This window comes from Calidris pugnax, unplaced genomic scaffold (assembly GCF_001431845.1).
Source record: "Calidris pugnax isolate Ruff unplaced genomic scaffold, ASM143184v1 scaffold44, whole genome shotgun sequence".
Classification (NCBI taxonomy): domain Eukaryota; kingdom Metazoa; phylum Chordata; class Aves; order Charadriiformes; family Scolopacidae; genus Calidris; species Calidris pugnax.
Window position 1 is genome coordinate 20,913,961 of NW_015094506.1, and position 17,106 is coordinate 20,931,066.

The 17,106-nt window shown below is 41.7% G+C and overlaps 2 protein-coding genes across 3 annotated transcripts in view; one reads left to right on the forward strand and one right to left on the reverse strand.

Moving 5' to 3' along the window:
• The first annotated feature begins 236 nt into the window (after positions 1-236).
• Positions 237-6,298, forward strand: LRRC10 (leucine rich repeat containing 10). Its single transcript, XM_014963901.1, has 2 exons — positions 237-3,084; positions 3,410-6,298. The coding sequence occupies exon 1, from the start codon at positions 330-332 to the stop codon at positions 1,164-1,166; it is 837 nt and encodes a 278-aa protein (XP_014819387.1). The 5' UTR covers positions 237-329; the 3' UTR covers positions 1,167-3,084; positions 3,410-6,298.
• Positions 3,677-17,106, reverse strand: part of CCT2 (chaperonin containing TCP1, subunit 2 (beta)) — a 13,601-nt gene continuing 171 nt past the window's right edge. Inside the window, exons 1-16 of one of the 2 annotated variants that reach the window (XM_014963900.1) lie at positions 16,682-16,826; positions 15,965-16,039; positions 15,435-15,500; positions 15,225-15,336; positions 14,262-14,338; positions 13,305-13,417; positions 12,552-12,754; positions 12,242-12,342; positions 12,028-12,155; positions 9,896-9,999; positions 7,977-8,096; positions 7,272-7,400; positions 7,078-7,181; positions 5,454-5,553; positions 4,642-4,783; positions 3,694-3,988 (exon numbers count right to left, since the gene is read on the reverse strand). In XM_014963900.1, the coding sequence (XP_014819386.1) occupies positions 3,958-3,988; positions 4,642-4,783; positions 5,454-5,553; positions 7,078-7,181; positions 7,272-7,400; positions 7,977-8,096; positions 9,896-9,999; positions 12,028-12,155; positions 12,242-12,342; positions 12,552-12,754; positions 13,305-13,417; positions 14,262-14,338; positions 15,225-15,336; positions 15,435-15,437 (1,467 nt within the window). In that variant the 5' untranslated portion in view covers positions 15,438-15,500; positions 15,965-16,039; positions 16,682-16,826 and the 3' untranslated portion in view covers positions 3,694-3,957. Of the gene's footprint in view, positions 3,989-4,641; positions 4,784-5,453; positions 5,554-7,077; positions 7,182-7,271; positions 7,401-7,976; positions 8,097-9,895; positions 10,000-12,027; positions 12,156-12,241; positions 12,343-12,551; positions 12,755-13,304; positions 13,418-14,261; positions 14,339-15,224; positions 15,337-15,434; positions 15,501-15,964; positions 16,040-16,681; positions 16,827-17,106 lie in introns of those variants that run through there. The other variant, XM_014963899.1, reaches the window with a different exon arrangement.

Below are 17,106 nucleotides of genomic sequence, written 5' to 3' on the forward strand. Positions count from 1 at the left end.
GGGGCCGGGCCATCGGGGCAGCAGTTTGGGGCAAAATCCGAGAACACTGACAGTGTGCAGGAAGAGGCCAGAAGGAATGTTTTCGGGGGGAGTGTGGGCAGCAGAGGGAGACCTGTGCTGTAAGTCGTCCTGTCCGTAATCCCCGTCACCAGACACTCATTTGGTTATCAGAAACATTTCAAAGCCCTCGAGATTAATGGCTGGTGCCGTGTAAACAGAGCCTTATATTGGGAAGTCGGAGTTACCGGCAGGCCAGTGCGCAGCAGGAGAAGACCAAGGCAGGTCCCTGTCCCTTGCAGTCCTAGAAGTTCCCAAAGTTAAGTCCTGGGATGGGCAATAGCCTGAAAGCCATAGTTGCTTTTCTGCCCTCCAAAGAGTGCCAGAAGTACCTCCTGGAAGACCTAGAAGAGATGCCGGTGGATAAAATGGTGGACCTGAGCGGCAGGCAGCTGAGGCGGCTGCCCGTACACATCTGCTCTTTTCGGGAACTGGTCAAGCTGTACCTGAGCGACAACAACCTGAACCATCTGCCCCCCGAGCTGGAGCAGCTGCAAAACCTGCAGATCCTGGCGCTGGACTTCAACAACTTCAAGGCGCTGCCCCTGGTGGTGTGCACGCTGAAGCAGCTCTGCATCCTCTACCTGGGCAACAACAAGCTCTGCAGCTTGCCCCTGGAGCTCCGGCTCCTGCAGAACCTCAAGACCCTCTGGATCGAGTCCAACTGCCTGCAGTACCTGCCCGAGGTGGTCTGCGAGCTCAGCCTGCTCAAGACCCTGCACGCCGGCTCCAACGCCCTGCGCACCCTCCCCACCCAGCTGCGGTGCCTGCAGGAGCTCCGCACCATCTGGCTGTCGGGCAACCTGCTGTCCGAGTTCCCCCCCGTGCTCCTGGACATGCCCTTCCTGGAGGTGATCGACGTGGATCGCAACTCCATCCGGTTCTTCCCCAGCCTGGCTCACCTCCCTGGCTTGAAGCTGGTGATCTACGACCACAACCCCTGCAGGAACGCACCCAAAGTGGCCAAAGGGGTGCGGAGGGTGGGGAGGTGGTCGGAGGAGACCCCCGAGCCCCGCAAGCGGTCTGGGGCGGTGATAGAAATCTCACTTGAAGAGAAACCATCGCCACCTCCTGCCGCCAAGCCCGAGCCAGAAGCCGAGCCCTGTTGATGCTCTGGCAACAGTGGCAGCACCCTCACAACACTGCCCAACCTCGACTTCTCCCTCGCTTGCTGGTGTCTAGGGAGCACCAACACCACCTGGCTGGTCTTCAGGAGTAGGTGCACCGGCTTAGAGCTCACTGACAGCAAAACTCTCTTGTACAGACACTCCCCTTCACACAGCACCCAGCACTCTCCAGAGCAAAGACTTCCTCCCTTTCCTGTGTGGGGAAAAAACACTCACAAGTTCGCAGTGGAGATGAAGACACAGTTTAGATGTTTTCCACGGGTGGAACGCACAGAGCACATGCAGACCCGCTGCTCTTCACCCATGGGCTTGCTCCTCTCCTTCCCACCTTGCTGAGGTGCCTGAGCTCAGCTGGAAACCACCATTCGAGGTGACGGCTGCTGGGAGTCACAGCGCTGAAGTAACCCTCAGGGTTTGTCTCAAACGACTTACCTGAAAAGCAGCAGCAGCTTGAAGGTGGTTTCCCCTCCTGCTGTGTGGGAAGCGGTAGTGGAGCCCTGGCTGCGCTATCACGGACACAATGAGCTCTCCTCTTACCTTCGTCCTGGAAAATTAGCAAATGCTCATTTTGTTACTGCCAAGCGGCACTTTAAACAATGGTGACAAAAGCTGGAGGCTTTGCTGCTGGTGTGTAACCAGCAACGCTGCCTGTGGGGGAAGCTGCACACCTCACACAGTAGCAAAGATGAACATCAAAGCCTAAGACCACAAGAAAAACCACGAGAGCGGCAAAGACTCGCATGAATAAACCCCGGGCTGGGATCCTGCCACTACAGGCTTGCCTTGAAGCAGAGGCAAACTTTGCTCAGTTGCCTTCAGCTGGGTATTTCTCCAGCTCGCAGCTTGGACCGGTTCTGATCCCCTTCAAAATGCACGGAATTTTTTTTTTTTAAGGACGTTTTGCTTTGAGTAACATAGAAATTTAGTGCAAATGACATTTTTAGCTATTAATTCCATAGCACAGATCATTTGTTTGGTTAAAGACAGCTTTTCTTGTTGTAAAAAGAGCGAGGAGCCCTCGGTGGCGCGGAAGAGCCACATCCCTCTCTGCCTGGCTCGCTCGTCAGTGCCACCGTCTCAGCAGAGTGGCAGTCGGCTTCCCAGAAAAGGTTTGGTTCAATGCCAGTTCGTGCCTGCTCAGTGTCATTTACATGCTTGAAAAATTATCTGGAAATATATAGACTCTCCCAGCGCCTGCCGCCTTGTTAAAGGAGGTCTGAATTTGGATGTGGCTGGCACTCACATCATGCGCCTACCAGTCATTACATGAAATAAAATGCATTAATGTCTGGCTGAGTTAAACTGTCCTCCTTTGGAAGTAACTGAATTCTCCCTTTCCAAATTTTTTATTTAACCTTTTCTAATGATTTCTTCCTACAAAATTTTTCAGCAGGACAAGAGTTTGGGGCTTTTTTAACATCTAAATTCAATGTTTTGTTTGCTATGAAACTGATTATTACTTGGTTTATCCGAGGGGGTCGGGAAGAGGCTGCCTTCACCTGCTTTCATTTAACACAGCATTCTCTGCACAGTGTTGTCACTTGTCTCTGAAGAGAGTTTTGAGAGTTTGGAGGAACACTCTTAAGCAGATTCTCTTCATTTCAGGAAACCTATGGGAGAAAAATGCTTGGACAGGTATTTTCTTGATTTCCAGCAATCTCTGCCTGGGCAGACTCCCCCTGCTGTTTGCCGAGGTGCTGGTTACACTGGCCAAGGGCCAGGAGGGTGACAACGCGCAGGTGGCACCTCCCGAGGGGCTCCCACACAGAGGCGAAGAATCTGCATAAAGAGCGACACAGGCATCACGGACATTCTTGTGACCTGAGCATAAAGAAACAAGTCCAATTAAGAAACACATTGCCTTTAGAGCAACTACTGGAAGAGGGAAGAGGACATAAAGGTAGGCCACAACTGGTGTGAAAGGGGGGGGGGAGAACACAAAAAGGGAACGCGATGCAAAGTGACACATTTTCCACTAACTGCCCTCTTATTGTAAGTGTTCGCGAAGTCAGCCCGAGTTCAGCACACCTTCTAGTCAAACACAGGTTGTTTGGTCCAGGATGCTAACATCTCTCCCAAACTGCATCTTCCTCCCGCTCTCCCCCTCAGCAGAACGCCTATTTACAGAAAATTTACAGAAAAGCTGTAAAATCCCATAAGCTGTAGTTCCGGGCATTGACCCAAGGTTACTCTTCAGCTTTTTCTCTTCCTTTTATTATGAGAAGATGAGGAATACTCCAGCATCACCAGGAAAGGGTAACAGTGAACTGCAGAGCCCGTTTCTAGGATCTCAACGCAAAGCCTGTCCAGGCAGGACTGGAATAACCCACTCACGCTGAACATACCAGGGTTAACCCAAAGCAGCCCGAGAGGAAGGACATCCTTCACCCGACTTGCCTGGGCGCTGCTTTGAAGTGCCTGAGGACGAGCACCGCAGCTTTTCTAATGAAACTGCCCTTCTCGGTTCTACACAAAGACAAATACAACTTTGATGAATTTGAATTTACCTTTTTTTATTTCTGTGTATTTTAAGTGGAACCTGGAGAGGAACAGAAGGAACAGGGTTGTATAAAACCCCTGTTTGACTTGAAGTGAATCTTCTCCGCAACACGTATAAACTGAAATAAGTTAAAACCAACTGAAGAGTTATTTCATGCCATCGATGGAGATTTGCCCGTCTCAAGCTTCTGTTCCATAACCTCACAAAACTAGATCATTTAAAAAAATTACTAAGTGAGATCTGGTCCACATATCCTCAGGTACTGAAGAAAATTTAACATGGGCGATGGTCTGGTACGCGTTTTCTGGGGAGAAAAAGAAATATCAGAAAATTCCTCCCCATGCTGATGTTCACCAGCCTCCCCACCCACCTTTATATTTATTTTTCAGTTGGTATTTTGTGTTCAGTGCTAGCTTTATCTCACAGCACAAAAGTAGTATCATCTCAAAGCTAATAAAACACCCATGATCACAGCAAAAACTGTGATTCACAAAACAGTGCAAACTACCCTATACCGGGCACCCACAGGATAACCCGCCTGCAAGTGGCATTTCTTCCCAAACTTTTTAACAAACGTGGTTTTAACTGCAGATTCTATTTCAAAAGCAGCTGGGCATTTCACTATAATTCTTGCCAAAAGAAAAAACCTAGCATTATCCCTGACATTTTGGTCAGTCACTTCTCCAGATGTTTTAGTGCTATATATGGCACATGAGGAGCTGGTGACATAAGACATTGCTCAGACACACTAATTTAAGTGCAATGATGGCTCTAAAGGCCTGTTCATGTTCCTAATGCAAAAAAATGATGTAACAGGAATGTTAGCATGTCAGATGTCAGTCTTCATTTCAAATAAGTATCATTTTTAGAAGACAATTTTTCTGTGCAGTTACTCTTCCACAGAAGGGGGTTACTCTCTGCCACTGTACCTGACCAATACAGATACTCAGCTCATACCTTGGTGCTGCTTTAATAATGTCGTCTACACGAAGAATCATTTCTGCTGCTTCAGCTGCGCTCAGCAAAACTTGTCTCTTGACTTGGAAACTTTCTGTTACTCCCAAGACTGCCATGTCCCCAATGACACCTTCTTTCATATCTGGAAGAAGAGATACATTAAGAGGTGGATTATTTTTTTTTTTAACTTGGGGCTGTTTTTTTTCAAAGAAAATCGCAAGCAACTGACCGTACGGTAACTTACCTGCTCAAATTAACCATACTGATAGTAAGGGAAGCATTAAATTGTGTCTTTCACTTCAAGGCTCCTGATTTAAGCCTAACATGTTGCAATTACATGCAAAAAATTCACGATGAAAACTTTATACGCTGGGGAGAAGAGGCAAGATCCTAACAGGACTCAGCGCTATTTCCTTAGGTGTATTAACTTCAGAGTTCTTCTCCACAACTTTAAGTTTTTTTCAGGGAGGAGGAAGTCTTTGGTTGTGTTGGTTTTTTGTTTGTTTTTAAATCAATGCCTTTCTTTTCCATCTTCATATAACTAGACTCAAAGTAAGTAAGGAAACTGGTTTTCATAACTGGAAACTATCCCCTTCAAAACCAAAGCTTTTCACTGTATTGTGAAAAGCCTGGTAGAATGATAAAGGAAAGTAACATTGTATATCCATGTTCTACACAATGCAATCAGAAATCAACAAACTCAGCTCTTCCAGCTGAATAAATTAGCAATAAACAGATGTCACTAAGTTTAATAAACCTAATTCCCCCTCCCAAACAGCAATTCAGTAACAGGAGTAATATCAAGCCCTTACCAAGTCCATAAGTTGTCTTCCCTTCACTGTGAGCAGCTCTGAGCTGAGCAACCAAATCTGCACTGTCGTAGCCAGCATTATCAGCTATTATTGTTGGGATCTAAGGGCATAAACACAGGATGTTTTAAATTAATGCAGGCATTGTAAACATGAAACATACTTTGATAGAACTTCAGTCTCAAGAAAAGGAAGTTTCAAAAATGTGGCAGATGATCTGTTACGGTGTTCAGAAGATAGGGAGAAAGAGTCAAACTACCTTCCAAAGGATGTTATTCAAGACTCTGTTAACAAAGTAGCTGCGAGGACAGAAAGGTGTTTGCAAATCTGTCCGTTCATTTCACATGGACAGAAAGAAATCCTGTCTCTTTCTTATAATTTCTGACTACAACTGGAGAAATGGTTTCATTTTTAAGAACATAAGCTCGCTGGTAAGCATTAACCACAAGATCATTCTGTTCATTGTTGTCCTGGTTTCAGCTGGGATAGAGTTAATTTTCTTTCTAGCTGCTGCTGTGTTTTGGATTACTGTAAGATACTGGTTTAGGTGCTGCTAAGTAATGTTTGTATTAGTCAAGGACTTTTTCAGCTTCCCACAGAAGCTGAGAGGGAGCATAGACTGCTGGCCAAAGGGATATTCCATACCCATTATGCTCAGTATACAAATGGGACTTGGAATCCATAATCATTGCTTGGGATGGGATGGGCAACGTATCATTGGGTGGTGAGAGCAACTTGTGTTTTATCACTTTATTTTGTACATTCTTTTACCATTGTTATTATTATTATTATTGTTATTTTCCTCTCTTGTTACTGTTCTATTAAACTGTCTTTATCTCAACCCACAAGTTGGGTTTTTTTTCTCCTTTTCTCCCTCTTCTCCCTACCCTATGGGGGGGTGGGTCGTAACTGAGCAGCCGAGTGGTCCTAGTTGCTGACTGGGTTAAATTGCGACAACTGTTTAAGTAACAGCAGTGCAAACTGCACATACTGACCAAAGAGGTAATGCCAAGTCTTACCACGCTCTTTAATTTACTTTTCTTGGGAGAAATGTTTTCCTGTGACCTTTTATTTCCTAAGAAAGGCTTTCTCCAATTTAAAATACAGGAAGACTATTTTTCATCAAATTGACAGTCTGTTAGCGCAATAATATTCTGTAAACATTTCTTGTGATACTCTTACTTCCTAAGATGCAATCCCCAATGCAAGTCCAGAAACTTCTAGATAGTACTAGAGTGTGAATACAATCAAATAGCACTACAGTATCAACAGAAGGGTTGATACTTCTTTCCTTCATCAGTTGTCAACTGAATCAGCCAAGACTTTATGTGCTATTTCTGTCGCATTTTTAAACTTGCAGGTAAGAGGAGCAAAAACCAATTAGAAGAGGGATAGTGTATCAACATTCAGAATTTTGTATGATGTAGAATTATTAAAACACCAGTAATCTTTTTTTGTAAGAAAACTAACCTTTTCCACTTTGTTCATCCAAGACATCTTGCTAAATTTCACTTTTCTACTTTTAGAAAACCAAAACTTTGAAAGAAAAGCAACTATCTGAAAAAAAATCTTAAACTTAGTGAAACTTAATGTCTATTAATCCAGCAATCTGATTAAACAAACTTACCATTCGTAAAGCCTTAGCAAAGGACTCCATTGCAACAGACTCTTTGCCAGGTGTTCTGATGGCAAGTTCTGCAACAGCATTAGCCATCAGCATCTCTGAACAACCTATGAATTGAAGACACACAGATGTTCTATTATCTGACTTGAACAGTAATACAAAATGCGTATCATGTACAAAGTATCTAATATATTCACCTCCACCATACACAGTTCTGGTGTCCTTCACCGTCTGGGCAAGAACACAGAGAGCGTCATGCAGAGACCTCTCTGCTTCATCTAGAATCTGCTGTGTTGCTCCACGCAACACTATGGTGCAAGCTTCACCTAAAAAGTGCAAATGCAAAAAGATTTAAACACCAAACAAAAAGTACAAAGAGGCTATCACAACGCATTTGTAATGGTTTTGCTATCCCTGCAGTCAAGTTTTACATAGATCAATTTTGGGGCAAAAAGAAAGCATGATGACAAGTAGAATTAAATTATGTACACTGTGCTATAGCTTTTATCAATAAACTGTTCCACAACACCTGATTTAATTAACAGAAAACAAATGTTATCTCGAAACAATCCCTTGGAAACTTAACAGTATTGGCACTTAGAGAACAAGCTGTCAAGTTCTTAAGCATGACAGGTTGCTACTTTTCTTGTCAATTTAATCTCCCAAAGCAGAAATTTTGATTCCCGTCCTTACAAATGTTTATGTGTATATTTAATGTTATGTAGATGAACAATTTCAACCATGAACATACATCTTTGCAGGATTTTTACTGATGAGCAAGGCTTTAATAAAAATGGTTACATGAATCATTACAAAATTCCTATGCCATCCTGGTAACTGAACAGTGTTAGCAGAGGATTAACACTTATGTCACAACATGCCAGTACCGGCAAAACACTCACCCATCGCCACTCCAGAGAAATGAATGAGTTTATCTTCTCCAATCATGACTTCTTCAATAAGCTTGCAGCTTCCTAGTTTTACTAGCTCAGGGTGATCAAAGGTTGATGCAATTTCACCACCTACAAATGTACGATCATAGAAAAGTCAAAGAGCTCACAATGAAAGCATCCATTCAGAAAAGGTCTAACCAAGGGGGGTGGGGGTGGGGGTGTGTGAAGAAAAATAATAATCTTCATAATTGCCCCAGAATAAATTTAAATCAACAATACCGAGAAGCCAATTTTTTACAATGTCAGCATATGGCACCAGAAACCTTCCACTGATGTTGACAAGTCCTTGAAACACCAATATTTTTGTTTCACATCACAAGAACTACTATAGCTGTAATGCTTTTGAGTTCTGTCTGGATTAGAGACTAAATGTTGATATTTGCCAGTATTAAAATGTCAATCTGTTTGAAGTTTTCAGTAGTATTTATTGATTAATATTTCTAAAATACTAAAACAAGTTTGTTAGGTTTTTAAACTTGAGCTCGTGCCAGCATTCATTTTGCCTGCCTGATGATGGCTGAGAACCACTGGCCATCACACTCCTGAATCATGAGTCTCATGTCATGTCATAGCAGTGGCATAGTGCGCTATTCATAAACTTCTGTATCATAAACAAAACGGGTATTACAAAGACAAAGTGTCTCTGAACAGAGTATTGTTCTAGTACTGTGCTCTACACATTAGAAAACCATTTACATGTATTCACTCCCAATGTGTGCTCAGTTACTCCACATTAGCTTGCAGCACTGCTGCAGCTGTAGCAGTACAAGGAAAGACAAGATTTGTAGTAGAGAGTTTGTGCTTACAAAAAGCTTGTCTATTTTTTCCGTGACACTGTATTTGATCCAGTGTGGTCTGATAGGGTCCGCTTGCTCTGCCTACAAAACTTGCTTTGAATTTGTTTCAGAACACAAGCAATGTTCCTCTCAATCAAGTGTCTGCCTGTGTCAACGTACCTACAGACAGTTACACGCAATTGCTTATTCGGTTTTGCTAAGCTAAACAAGTCAGTATCTTTTCCCTTCTCCCAGCAAAACAAGCTATCCAGTCACTTTATCGCTGTCATAACTGATTTTTTAATGATGTTCCAGATAATCACCTCTAACTTAAAGAATGAGAATAATCTGTACCATTCCAGATGTTTAATTTTCATTAGTTACTAGTCACATTTACACTAACCACTACTAAAAATATCCAGTCATTTGAGGTGCACCTCAATTCAATGACTCGGGCCCACATTTTTAACAAAGGCTGACTTTAGTCTTCTCTGTTATTATAATCAAACAACAGCCAGTTATAACAAGATGGTATGAATTCATTTGTGGATTTATCATTTTATTCTTTCTATTGCTAAGTTTCATCTTTTCCTTAGAAAACAACATTTCAAAAGTTTTTCAAGCAGGGACTTAACTGAAAATGTTTTTTAAATATGAAAGAAAATTAATAACTGGCACTAACTGGCTGAATTACATTCCACAGCATCACGATCCTTTGTTCACAGTTGTCAGGAAAAAAAATGTTTAAATCATTACATAGGGAGGTCTCAGAATCAAAGCAGTTAACATTACAGTGAAGTATAACATATTAAAGATAGAAACTGAATTACCTGCTTCTTAAAAAAAATACTGAGTTATGTAGTGGTTCATAAATCAACAAATTAATTTTAAAATTTTTATGGCCAATTTCATAGGGTCCTCCAAATACATTTGTAAGTACATTAAAGCGGAGCTTATTTGGAGTCCTTTTCACTTTCACAGATCTGCTTAATGGCAAAAAGTACAAATTATGTGATCAAGCATTAACTTTTACTGAAGTTCAAAGAAATAGAGTGACCCTCCAAGTTTCATAGGACCAGGTACTCTACATACCTGTAACAAGGGCCAGACGTTCCACACCAGCAAAGTCTGCGTGTTCAATAGCCATGACGCCAGCAGCTCCAAAGAGCTGTTCAGGGTAGTTGTAGATCAACTGTCTACAATTAAAACACAGGCACATCTTCTCATTAAACAGGAACAAACCTTTTAAGTACCATAGTAACAAAGGACACTCAATTCTCAGTGGCATGGATGTAAACAGATTTCTCAAAGCTACAAAAGCAGTCAATATGTGAGGCACTTGCCATAGAGGGAATGTTACACCCCACAGAAGCAAATGCAGTGGCAGGAAAACATACAAAGCTAAAAAAAAAAATTCAAACTATTATAGCTCTTTGAAATACCCTTCCCCTCAAGACACACCATCTATGCCCAGGGCCTACATGCATTAAATTCTAAGTCCTCTAAGTCCTTTGATCCTAAGTGCCCACTTGGGTACCTAAGTGCCTATTCCAGTACAGCGCAGCAGAGTAACTTGTGAAGCAATGCCTTTAATTCCTTCAGCACTACAGATCCCAAACAGTAGACAGGGAACTCAGGGAACTCTCAGGGAACAATAAATGGCCAGTCTTGTAACACACACAAATAGCAGACCACAGAGAAGGGTATGTTCTCCCTTATTAATATGTATCCCACTCTCTCTAGAATGAAGTAGTCATCTAAAGCTGAATGGTCAACAACCACGCGGGGTTGCTATGCCGAATTATTTTTCCCTTACAATTTAGAGATTGAGTGTTGTAGAGATTCAGCAGGAGCTGGGAGATGCCACCTCTGTCAAAAAAAAAAAGATGTTTCTACTCTATCTTCAAAAGAGACAATTGGCACTGCTGGGTATGCACAGATAAAATCCTTCCAACTCTGCATCCACATAGCCTTGAGCTTTGTCAAGCATCTCCCCAGAGATATTTAACTGGCTGACACTCAGAGTAGCAGATGTGAGGTGGATCTACGGTACGCCTATAAGCAGAAGTAAATTTTGTCAGGGAATAAATCTACCTGGCTACAGTAACTGACTGCTACTCTACCTGAGCAACTACCTGGATAACAGCAATGGAATTAAGGATTATTTTATTTATTTTTTTTTGCATACCTCAAAGGATTCTTCCATCATTTTGCGCCAACAAGACTCCTGACTCCAGGCATCTTTATACTTGCAACATGTCCACTGGACAGAATACTCATTTTGCCTATGCTTGCATGCAGTGTATGTGAAATATGACATAGATGGAGACTATGAGGTTCATCATACAGGTTCTTATAACACAAATTTTGAAGGAGAGTAAACCTTTGCTGCTGTGGAGAACAGTGCTGCTCTTACAACTCCCATCCTTTGGTGTAGTACCAGCTAATCAGCTTCCTAGTAGGCTACACAATGAGCCCAAACACCAGGCGTTAATCTGCTTGTACGTCTGGCAGTTGCGTTCAAACAAGAGCTACCGAAAAGCAGAAGCACTTCTCATGTCCTTAAATAACTGAATGGGGTTGGGTTTTTTTTGCACCGTGACACTTTAGAAGATAAGTTCACTGTTAACAACAGTAAGCAACAGATTGGGACACTTCTTGTGAGCTGAATCATTACATGAAAATGGTTATCTTTCATACTTCCAAAGATGTGCATAAGAGGCTCATGGCAGGGAGCACAGAGGCCTCTAAAACATTCTTGAATTTGGAGCAATACTCCAGCACCAGCATTTTAATACAGGATAAAACATAGCTGGTTCAACTTGAGCTAAATACATTCAGCAGCACAGACCCTTTCAAGCACCAGTTTCCTCCAAAAGGGGGAATAGGGATGCAGACAATGCTGCTGGCATTCATAACTAAATAAACCTGTTAGTAGGAAAGCATAGCAACATTGCTTTGTCTGGACTTAAACATGGATCCCAGATTAAATAACATCAGTCCTTCCTCTTAAAAAAAAAATAAAGAAAAAAAAAAAGAGGGGCCATGGTGCACAAGGGGAAGCACAGAAAATAACATTGACCTCAGTGAGGCCAGTGAGTTGCAGGCACTAGGCAAAATCACCTAATTTTACAGACACAGACATAAATAATGTTCTTCACACCCACACAATATTAAAATCTTGCTGCTTTGTAACTTTCCCCTTTTCCCAAGAATATACATACCTGTTAATAAAGCAGTTTATTCCATGCTTAAGAATACGCTCTACCTTCTCCTTCATTTTTTCTTTTTCTGCCTGTTCTATTTCTGCTACTTTTGCTGTGGAGTCCACTCTAACACGAGAGCCAAAAATCTAAATCAAAGAAAACAAAGAATTCAGTCTAAAAATTCATTCAATTTACAAATACATCGTTTCACAACAGTAGTTCTGTCACATACCTTAATCTTGTCTGTATCCATACCAGTATTTGCAATAAGAATCTTTGCATTTTCAATTCTTTTTGGCTGATTTACACCAATCTTCTTGTCAAGTAAAAAGCCTGTAGTTAACAGAAAGGTCTTGTAAGACTTCAAATTAAAAAAGGAGAACAATTCACTTAAATTATTACAAAACCCCCTCATATCCTCATATTATTAATCAATTTAACAATAACACAGCAATATTCCTAGTACAAATTTGTATAGAGATGTGTAATTCTTAACAGCTTCATTTGTCAAGTGCACTTAAAGCCAAGATGTAAAAGCTTACCTTCATCTAAGTAGGAATCAGCCAAACTTCCACCAAGTTTCTTAATGACATGGATAGCCTCCAAATTACCAGAACCTTTCAACCTAAGAACAGCTTCTACAGCAAGCTTGACAAAGTGATCTTTATGATGAGTAAGTAATTTTGATGAAAGAGTCGTTCCCGCAATGTTCATCAAGTCTTCACGGAACTTCACCTCATCATCGCTAAAATAAAATCAGGATAGTTAAAAGTGGAAAGTCTGAAATAATAATCATTAACCTACCACTGTGAGCCTCTCCCTGCTCCCTCTAGCCTGTATCTATGTGTCCCATGTTCCATTTTGAGCAATGCTACACAGAATCCCTCCAGCATCCCAAGAATACAACCTTCCATTTGAAATACAAGTTTCAATTAGGAGAACCTTTGCATTTGCCTGTAGAAAGTCTGTGATCTCTAAGTGTCAGGTAAAAAAAAGAGTCACATTTAAAATCAGAGTATAAAATTTGAAATAACAGCTCAGATTTTTCTTCTAGGCAGCAAATCATTACTCGTGTTTTGTTTCTGCACATCATAACTAATTTTAAATAATTTCATAAAGCTTCTGTAGTTCATCTGAAAAAAGGCAGTCTTTTTTTTCTTACCCGTTAAAATTAATAAATTCAGGCTTTACACTACTTAAAAGAGAGCAAAGAATTTCCCAATGGCATATAATTCTCACTGATGTTTTAATCTTGCCTGGTTTATACAGAGTTACATCAAATGTACATCACTAACCCGTGATCCACAGCTGCTTTCAAAAGTGCCTCCCTCGAAGCTTTTGTGGCTGCCCTCCAGCCTGCAATGATGGTCTGAGGATGAATCTTCTTTGAAATGAGTAATTCTGCCTCCTATTTAAATTAAATTAATAATTAGGCTTTCCCCCCCAGGTACATTTACACTACTAGGAAAGACACTTGCAAGTAATCAGAAAATTCTGAATAGCAGTAAAAACTAGAAAGCTTTAACAATGAAATTAAAATCACCCTGTAAAGTGTAAAAAAAGTGTAAAAAACTAAAGAAAAAAAAACCTTAAAACTCCGTTTTTGCAAGGAATTTGGCAAGCTTGATGGACCATTCCTCAGATGCTCTTGAACAGTTCCTGGATCTGACATGATTAGATTTACTGGCACAGCTCTGCTAACAAGATTTCCTCACTCCTGAAGTCTCCTTCATAGTAAATTCAGATTTAGAGTTTGGCAATGTAAACTCTGTATGCAGAGTTTAGAGGAACAGTATGAATTCAGGTCTTATGCACACAAGACCAGAATTTAACATGCCTTTGTTTGTTTTTTTTTCTCATTCATGTTATGAAATGGATTTCAGAGGACTGAACCTCATAACTAAGCAGTGCTGCACGCTGCCCAGTGCAATATCCAGGAAGTGACCTGTGAGAGCGATACTTCTCTGTTTCATTTGCATAAAGAAATAAAATAATTTTCTAAAATGTACCAAATCAAAATACTTGTGAGTTTATAAATAATAAAACAAGGAATATTGTTTGAAGAAAAAAAAAGAAAAAAAAAAGTGACACTATCTAAGGTGTTTTTTCTCCTATCAATTTCAAAAGCAACAGAGCAAGGTATCCTATATTTTAGGAGCACTCTTCATAACCATCTAATAGCACATCCCATACTGCTATCATAGGAGTACATTGCCAAACAAAAACACATCTGAAAAATTGTAATACATCACCCTCAGTAATTCCGCTGCCAACACTGTGACAGACGTAGTTCCATCACCAACTTCATCATCTTGAACCTTTGACATATCTAAAGAAAGAAGCCACTGTGTGAATGTTTTGATTCCATGCTCACTAGTACCAGCTTTACATACAAAGATTTTTATCTCGCATTAGTCTGCAGAAGAATAAAGAATCTTACTCCTCAATAGTTTAATGTCACAGAAAAACCCAAGATGCAAATCAAATTCAGCGTCCTTCAAATTCCTGCTCTTCATTTGCAACCCAGACACCAGTTCCAGTCTGGCAATGGTCAAGAGCTACTCCTCTCCCCATTCCTAAAGATGGTTATCAAAGGAAATAGTAGGACGGGACAGAAGCTCTAAGCTATATACACAGGGTCACAGAATATAATAACGAAGTACACCCCATGAGCAGTCGATAAACAAGGACTCGGCAAACACAAAATCACACAAAACTTGACAGCAAATTGTTCAGGTCTAGCTTGTTGCTAGAACTGGGCCACTGGCACACTAAGACAGTTGATCACAGGGGTAAAATCTGTCCAGCGTACAACGGTGATTAAGCGATAAAAAGAGATTTAAATCAGGGAGCACCAGAGAGAACCTCTGTAACTGAGTAGATTTCCGTCCCAAATTTTTCCAGCCAAAAAAAAAAAAGAGGGACATACAGCTGTCTTTTGCCCCTTTTGACTCCTGGAACAAACCAGGGTTGAGGAAAAGCAAGGAGGCACCAAAACAGTTTCGCAAGAGCAGCATATACCTCAATTTTACTGCTGCAGAGTTCTACAACTCTTGCAATGCCTTGGTCTCCTTACTTCAGGAATTCTGCTCTCTCTCCCTTCAATTTTTCCACATAATTTAAAGGCTACTTTTCTAAGAACAAATGAAAGCTACATAATAAAGTTACAATGAAGAAATGCCAAGTACTCCAATGACAAGCTGTTAAAAACTCACCAACCAAGACCTTGGCAGCTGGGTTGTCAACTCCAATAGCTTTCAGGATGGTAGCACCATCATTGGTCACTGTTACCGTGCTATCTCTTCCAGTACTTAAAAGAATCTTGTCCTACAAGATACAAGATTTAGAATACTGCTCGAAAACACACTGTAACTATTAAAACTAAATTAACAGGTATTATCACTGAGAACTTGCAGTTATCTTACCATGCCTTTAGGCCCCAGAGTGCTCTTGACCAGGTCACCAATAGCAATGGCACCAACAAAGGATGACTGAAATGAAAGCAAATATACCTCAGAAAAGGATGCATTTCTACTTTAACACAAAAAGTAGATGCTACCCGTAACTTTCAAGCAGACATCTCAACCTAACCCTTCCACAGCTACACCCACGTCTGGGTCCAAGTTTCTCAACTACTACATCTTGATAACCAGATCAAATATACTTAATTCTCACAGAAACTATAAAAGCCTGTCTCACAGCCACAAGACATGCCATCCAATGAACATCAGTCTTCTGAGCTGAGTTACTCAATTTTTGAACACTTACGAGGAGTTTCTCTAACTGTCAGTGTTAACAACACTCCTTCTACCTTCCGTTCACAGATGTGCAACAATAATAACTAATGAGACAGATTAGGTTCCACATCACCATAAACTGAAAGTACATTTAACAGTACAAAAGATGAAGTTTAATTACCCCAAGTATTACAAGTTTCCTAGAGAATTAAACTTACCAACCGAGCTGTTTCTGCCTTTTCTTCATCTGCACCTGCCTTGAAAATGTTCACAGGAGCAAGAGAAAGGGACGCCTAAAACAGAGTTAACATAAGCATATTCCTTTAGCTTTAATAAAACATTGCATTTAAAAAACAAATCCCTGACACTGACAACCTAAACAATGCTTTTATTATTAATTTTTTTTATTTCTATACCCCATTTAGTTTTGATATAAGATATAGTCAAGACAGATTTTTAAGAAAGCATCAACATGAATATATCTTGCAATTCCATCATCACATGACAAGATTACATGACAGATCGCAGTCTACTCCAAGAGACTGCATTACCACGTTCTCTGGTAAGATCTATCAGCTTGAAACATCGTTACCAGTACCTTAGTTTATGGCAACCTCTGTTTGGTTGGTGTGTGTTGCTGTTCTGCGTGGCTAACTATCAAATCCAGACAGCCCAAAGGCAGGCACACCCAGCAGAACCTGAGAAATCTAGTTACTGAGCATGCTGGGGCTTTACTATTTCGGTACTTGTGTTGAATCCTAATTTTTTTTTTTTTTTTTTTTTTTGCATTTCCATGGAAATTAATTGTATCAATAACAAATACATCCCGTTAAAGACTAATACTTGCAGAAGACCGAAGGCCTTAAATGAATTAGGATCAAATCGCAAAGGAATAAATGTATCAACCCTCTTAAAAGAGTACCGCGATTTCTTACTTTGCTGCGTGATCACGGCGCAATTTCTGCCTATAGTTTACGCCCGTTACACCGCGCTCTCGCAACAAAAAACCAACGGGGTGCGGTAGGGGACTCCCCGCGGGGGGAGAGCAGCTCCCCGCAGGCCACGGCCCCTCGCCTCACGCCCGGGGACCCGCCGCCGCCTCTGCGGGCCTCCTCGGAGCCCGAGGGGAGGGAAGAGGCGGCCTCCCTCCCGCCCACAGCGCATCCCCCGTGCGGGCCACACAGCCCCTCCGGCGGGACCGGGAACCGCCCGCGGCCTCCCCGCCGCAGCCCCGGCCGGTCCCAGAGGCCGACCCGGCCCCTCAGCGGACCCCTCCACCCCGCGCGCTCTAGAACCTTCCAGGCCCAAGGCGCCTCCCCGCTCCCGCCCGCCGCGCGCGGGGCAAGGGCGCGAGGCCGCC